This window comes from Brassica rapa, chromosome A06, assembly GCF_000309985.2.
Source record: "Brassica rapa cultivar Chiifu-401-42 chromosome A06, CAAS_Brap_v3.01, whole genome shotgun sequence".
NCBI lineage: Eukaryota > Viridiplantae > Streptophyta > Magnoliopsida > Brassicales > Brassicaceae > Brassica > Brassica rapa.
In genome coordinates, this window is record NC_024800.2 from 15,353,916 (window position 1) to 15,361,063 (window position 7,148).

General features: G+C 34.6%; 1 protein-coding gene and 1 non-coding gene across 2 annotated transcripts; one reads left to right on the top strand and one right to left on the bottom strand.

Annotated features, from left to right (window-relative positions):
- Positions 1–5,008: 5,008 nt before the first annotated feature.
- On the top strand, positions 5,009–6,532 carry LOC117126232 (ATP synthase subunit alpha, chloroplastic). The gene has a single exon (XM_033273966.1). It carries the CDS (start codon positions 5,009–5,011, stop codon positions 6,530–6,532), a length of 1,524 nt encoding a protein of 507 aa, XP_033129857.1.
- A 218-nt stretch (positions 6,533–6,750) lies between these two features.
- On the bottom strand, positions 6,751–6,822 carry TRNAR-UCU. Its single transcript has one exon. It is a non-coding gene; the product is annotated as a tRNA-Arg (tRNA).
- Between the last annotated feature and the right edge of the window lie 326 nt (positions 6,823–7,148).

The following is a 7,148-nucleotide window of genomic DNA, read 5'->3' on the forward strand; positions in this document are numbered from 1 at the left end:
AACTATAGTGCAAAGTCGTATTTCTTTGGTTAATAAGATTCAAAAGGTTTATCGATCCCAGGGGGTGCAGATTCATAATAGGCATATCGAAATTATTGTACGTCAAATAACATCAAAAGTTTTGGTTTCAGAAGAGGGAATGTCTAATGTTTTTTTACCTGGAGAATTGATTGGATTGTTACGAGCAGAACGCACGGGGCGTGCTTTAGAAGAAGCAATCTGTTATCGAGCCGTTTTATTAGGAATAACTCGAGCATCTTTGAATACTCAAAGTTTTATATCCGAAGCAAGTTTTCAAGAAACTGCTAGAGTTTTAGCAAAAGCTGCTCTTCGGGGTCGTATCGATTGGTTGAAAGGCCTGAAAGAAAATGTTGTTCTAGGGGGTGTGATCCCCGCCGGGACCGGGTTCAACAAAGGATTGGTGCATTGTTCACGGCAACATACCAATATTCTTTTTGAAAAAAAAACAAAGAATTTATCTTTATTAGAGGGAGATATGAGAGATATTTTATTTTATCACAGGGAATTTTGTGACTCTTCTATTTACAAATCTGCCTTTTCTAGAATTGAATAATTCCTAATAGCAGATTCCTGTTTTGAATTTCATGTTTTATTGTTTGCTGTAGTCATTTGCTTTAATAATTTGTTAACACTAATAAAGATAATAATGAATACAAAATAATGGCTCGGCTCGTGCATAAACGGACAAGAGAAGGTTCCATTGGAACAAATTTTTATTTTAGTTTTGGGTACCCCCCTTTTAAGTGTGAAAAGAAATGACAAAAAGATATTGGAACATCGATTTGGAAGAGATGATGAGAGCAGGAGTTCATTTTGGGCATGGTACTAGGAAATGGAATCCTAGAATGGCACCTTATATTTCTGCAAAGCGTAAAGGTATTCATATTATAAATCTGACTAGAACTGCTCGTTTTTTATCAGAAGCTTGTGATTTAGTTTTTGATGCAGCAAGTAGGGGAAAACAATTCTTAATTGTTGGGACAAAAAATAAAGCAGCTGATTTAGTGTCGCGGGCTGCAATAAGGGCTCGGTGTCATTATGTTAATAAAAAGTGGCTCGGCGGCATGTTAACAAATTGGTCTACTACAGAAAAAAGACTTCATAAGTTTAGGGACTTGAGAACTGAACAAAAGACAGAGGGATTCAACCGTCTTCCGAAAAGGGATGCAGCTGTGTTGAAGAGACAATTATCTCGCTTGGAAACATATCTAGGCGGGATTAAATATATGACGGGATTGCCTGATATTGTAATCATCATCGATCAGCAAGAAGAATATACGGCTCTTCGAGAATGTATAACTTTGGGAATTCCAACCATTTCTTTAATCGATACAAATTGTAATCCCGATCTCGCGGATATTTCTATTCCAGCAAATGATGACGCTATAGCTTCAATTCGATTCATTCTTAACAAATTAGTATTCGCAATTTGTGAGGGTCGTTCTAGCTATATACAAAATTCTTGATTAATAATAAGATAAATAAATCAATTTTTTTTGAGGGAGGGGCTCCCTGTATTTCGATTTATAAAATCGGTTACTATTCCTGAATCATACAAAAGAAAAAGAGATAAAAAACTGGGTATATTGTGTGATTCGTTTAGTTGGTATCCAAAACTAAAATAGAAAATTCAAGTAAATAAGTAAAAAAAAAGGGGGGGTCTTGAATCAAAATAATTTAAAGTTCTTATTTCTGTCAGAGGGCAATATGAATGTTTTATCATGTTCCATCAATACACTAATAAAAGAAGGGTTATATGAGATATCTGGTGTAGAAGTAGGCCAACATTTCTATTGGCAAATAGGGGGGTTCCAAGTCCATGCGCAAGTCCTTATTACTTCTTGGGTTGTAATTGCTATCTTATTAGGTTCCGCAGCTCTAGCGGTTCGCAATCCACAAACCATTCCAACTGGCGGCCAAAACTTCTTTGAATTTGTCCTTGAATTCATTCGAGATGTGAGTCAAACCCAGATTGGAGAAGAATACGGTCCATGGGTTCCCTTTATTGGAACCCTGTTTTTATTTATTTTTGTTTCTAACTGGTCAGGAGCCCTTTTACCGTGGAAAATTATCCAGTTACCTCAAGGGGAGTTAGCAGCACCAACGAATGATATAAATACGACGGTTGCTTTAGCTTTACTCACATCAGTAGCATATTTTTATGCGGGTCTTAGCAAAAAAGGATTAGGGTATTTCAGTAAATACATTCAACCAACTCCAATTCTTTTACCCATTAACATCTTAGAAGATTTTACAAAACCCCTATCACTGAGTTTTCGACTTTTCGGAAATATATTAGCCGATGAATTAGTAGTTGTTGTTCTTGTTTCTTTAGTACCTTTAGTGGTTCCTATACCTGTCATGTTCCTTGGATTATTTACAAGCGGGATTCAAGCTCTCATTTTTGCCACTTTAGCTGCGGCTTATATAGGTGAATCTATGGAGGGTCATCATTAACTATTTTTTTTTTCAAATTTAGGTTAGCCCAATTATCGAATAGTTGGTTTACGTTATGTAAGAAACACTTGTATATGTCATATTTGATATTGACTAGGTATATATAAGTTAAAGATCTATATAATCTGCCCCACTATTTTTGTGAATTTCTATTTAGATAACGATTCGATTATAAGTTCTTACTTTTTATCTGTTAATTGGCTGAAAAAAACGATCAAAAAAAGAACGAAGAATTAAAAGAAAAGAATGGTTCACAAAAAAGAAACGGCATAAAAAAGTCGTATATATATATATTATGCATTTTTCAAAATCCCGTGGATAGGAACTAATATCAAAGTAATTCTTATCAAGTTTTTGGTTATTTTGGCTGGATGAATCTTAGCGATGACTTAATTATAATTAAGTCCTAAGTCGTTGGATGATTGTATCATTAACTATTTCTTTATTTTGGTGTGAGGAACTTATCATGAATCCACTGGTTTCTGCTGCTTCGGTTATTGCTGCTGGGTTGGCTGTTGGGCTTGCTTCTATTGGACCTGGGGTTGGTCAAGGTACAGCTGCGGGTCAAGCTGTCGAAGGTATCGCGAGACAACCTGAGGCAGAAGGAAAAATACGAGGTACTTTATTGCTTAGTTTGGCTTTTATGGAAGCTTTAACAATTTATGGCCTAGTTGTAGCATTAGCGCTTTTATTTGCGAATCCTTTTGTTTAATCCTAGAAATAATAAAATTAGGAATTTTTTTTTTCGTAGTTTTTTTTATTCTATCAAGATTTCACTCCTACAATTATTCATTGAGACAACAACCCTTGGGAAGGACTAATTTGAGGATGGGGAATTAACACATCGATTCGCTTTCTTCCTTCCCCTTATTCTTTTTAGTTTAATGGAAATTTTTTTTTAAGGAGTGTTGCGCAAAAAGGAGGTTTAGGTTTTTTAAAATTGATATAAAACTTGGTCTCAAATTCTAGCTTAATTTTAATTAAGTCTCATTATTATTATTGAAAATTAAAAATTTTTGGAAAATAAATTTGTAAATAGAATAGGTTTTTGATTCTGTTTATAAATATCCAAATAGGTAAATTAAATTATAAATTATTAAACGAAATTTTCTTTTTATTCAAAAAAACAAAGAATAAAAAAAAAAAGGACAGAGTTCTTTTTTTTTATAGTTTAGCTAGAAGAGGAGATTATATGAAAAATTTAACCGATTCTTTCGTTTACTTGGGTCACTGGCCATCCGCCGGGAGTTTCGGGTTTAATACCGATATTTTAGCAACAAATCCAATAAATCTAAGTGTAGTCTTCGGTGTATTGATCTTTTTTGGAAAGGGAGTGTGTGTGAGTTGTTCATTTCAAGAATAGGCTGGATTCGTCCAGTGGCACTATAACTAGCAAAGAGTGCCTAATCCCGCGAATTACTTCTGAATACAAAATTCAATAAAAAATCATATTTTAGAACCATAGCATTTCGTTATTCTTTGGTAAGTCTACTTGACTTTGATTCTCTATCAACCAAAAATTTGGGACCATTAATTAACATGGTTAAAACTAAACCGTTTGAAGTTCAGATGCAACATGGTACTCTTTCTACCATATGTAGTCTAATTAAAAAATGAATAAGATTTTCAAAAAGAATAGTTCGGCTTTTTTCGATATAAAACACTCATGTCGATAAAAATTTTTGAGTCTTTTTGTATAATGCAGAATTGATAACCTACGTATAAAGTAATAAAAATTCTTTGGATTTCAAGAAAAAAAGAAACAACTTTGCTGACAATTATCAATTTTTTATTGGTCAGAAGAATCCTCCAAATAGTTTTGTCTTGGATTGGTGATCTTTTTCGATAGAAATATATATTGAATATGAATTGAATACAACAAAATTGGGAGAGGATAGGCTCATTACATGAAAAATATGGGAATGAAAGTCTCATACATAATTGATAAATGATTGGAATACGTGAGCATGAGAGCCAAATGAATCGAAAGATTCATGTTTGGTTCGGGAAGGGATCATAGAACTTTTTTTTTACTGAATAATCTACTTTCATTAAATGATTTATTAGATAACCGAAAGCAGAGGATATTAAATACTATTCGAAATTCAGAAGAACTACGTGAAGGAGCTATTCAACAATTAGAAAACGCCCGAGCTCGCCTGCGTAAAGTAGAAATGGAGGCGGATCAGTTTCGCGTAAATGGATACTCTGAAATCGAACGAGAAAAAGTCAATTTGATTAATTCAACTTCTAGGACTTTGAAACAATTAGAAAATTACAAAAACGAAACCATTCTTTTTGAGCAACAAAGAACAATTAATCAAGTCCGTGAACGGGTTTTCCAACAAGCTTTACAGGGAGCTATAGGAACCCTAAATAGTTGTTTGAGTAATGAGTTACATTTACGTACTATTAATGCAAATATTGGTATGTTTGGTACGATGAAAGAAATTACTGATTAGCCCTTTCCTTACGATTATGATAGGCATTATTTTTTTTTTTCTTCTAAAAAAGAATTAGGACAATACTCATGGTAACCATTAAAGCCGATGAAATTAGTAATATTATCCGTGAACGTATTGAGCAATATAATAGAGAAGTGACGATTGTAAATACCGGTACCGTACTTCAAGTGGGCGACGGCATCGCTCGGATTTATGGTCTTGATGAAGTAATGGCAGGTGAATTAGTAGAATTTGAGGAGGGTACTATAGGTATTGCCCTTAATTTAGAATCAAATAATGTTGGTGTTGTATTAATGGGTGACGGTTTGATGATCCAAGAAGGAAGTTCAGTCAAAGCTACGGGAAAAATTGCTCAGATACCCGTGAGTGAGGCTTATTTGGGGCGTGTTATAAACGCCTTGGCTAACCCTATTGATGGTCGAGGTAAGATTTCAGCTTCTGAATCTCGGTTAATTGAATCTCCTGCCCCAGGTATTATTTCGAGACGTTCTGTATATGAGCCTCTTCAAACAGGACTTATTGCTATTGATTCCATGATCCCTATAGGACGCGGCCAGCGGGAATTAATTATTGGTGACAGACAGACCGGTAAAACAGCAGTAGCCACAGATACAATTCTCAATCAACAAGGTCAAAATGTAATATGTGTTTATGTGGCTATTGGTCAAAAAGCTTCTTCCGTGGCTCAGGTAGTGACTAGTTTACAGGAACGAGGGGCAATGGACTACACTATTGTGGTAGCTGAAACGGCTGATTCCCCAGCTACGTTACAATACCTCGCGCCTTATACAGGAGCCGCCTTGGCTGAATATTTTATGTACCGTGAACAACACACTTTAATCATTTATGATGATCTTTCCAAACAAGCACAAGCTTATCGACAAATGTCTCTTCTATTACGAAGACCGCCCGGGCGTGAAGCTTATCCAGGAGATGTTTTTTATTTACATTCACGTCTTTTAGAAAGAGCCGCTAAATTAAGCTCTGAATTAGGTGAAGGAAGTATGACTGCCTTACCAATCGTCGAGACCCAGTCAGGAGATGTTTCAGCTTATATTCCTACTAATGTAATTTCCATTACAGATGGACAAATATTCTTATCCGCTGATCTTTTTAATGCTGGAATTAGACCTGCTATTAATGTAGGGATTTCTGTCTCGAGAGTAGGATCTGCCGCTCAAATTAAAGCTATGAAACAGGTAGCTGGAAAATTAAAATTGGAATTGGCTCAATTCGCGGAATTAGAAGCCTTTTCCCAATTTTCTTCTGATCTCGATAAAGCTACTCAGAATCAATTGGCAAGAGGTCAACGATTGCGTGAGTTACTGAAACAATCCCAATCAGCCCCTCTCACAGTGGAAGAACAGATAATGACCATTTATACCGGAACAAATGGTTATCTGGATGGATTAGAAATTGGACAAGTAAGAAAATTTCTCGTTCAGCTACGCACTTATTTAAAAACAAATAAACCTGAGTTCCAAGAAATAATAGCCTCTACCAAGACATTAACCGCTGAAGCAGAAAGCTTTTTGAAAGAAGGTATTAAAGAGCAACTGGAACGTTTTCTACTTCAGGAGAAATTATAAAAAATAGAAGTATATTTAAGTTAAGTCTATATATAATATATATAAGTATAGAACTAATTATCTGTATATGTTTAATATTAAATCTTAAAGCATTCAGAATTTATTTCTTACTTATATTTCTTTTTTATAAATTTTCTAAACAGAATAAAAATATTCTTATAATATATAGAAATGGAAATAATAGATAAATATCAATATATTTATATCTATATTGATATTGCGTCCAATAGGATTTGAACCTATACCAAAGGTTTAGAAGACCTATGTCCTATCCATTAGACAATGGACGCTTTTCGCTTTTTTTAACTTCCCATTTGTTAAATGTGCGAAATCTTTTTAGCAATTGTGTAGTGAATTCACTACACAATTGCTATTAGACAATTCTAATAGAGAAAATTGTCTCTAATAAAAAGGGGACAATTTAGAATTTAGAGCGGGTAGCGGGAATCGAACCCGCATCGTTAGCTTGGAAGGCTAAGGGTTTTAGTCGACGTCGATCGATCAGTTTTATATTTTTAACGTCTCTAATTCAAAACCGAACATGAAACTTTGGTTTCATTCGGCTCCTTTATGATGGATGGCGAAATTCCCAAATAAAATAAGATGGGAACGAAAT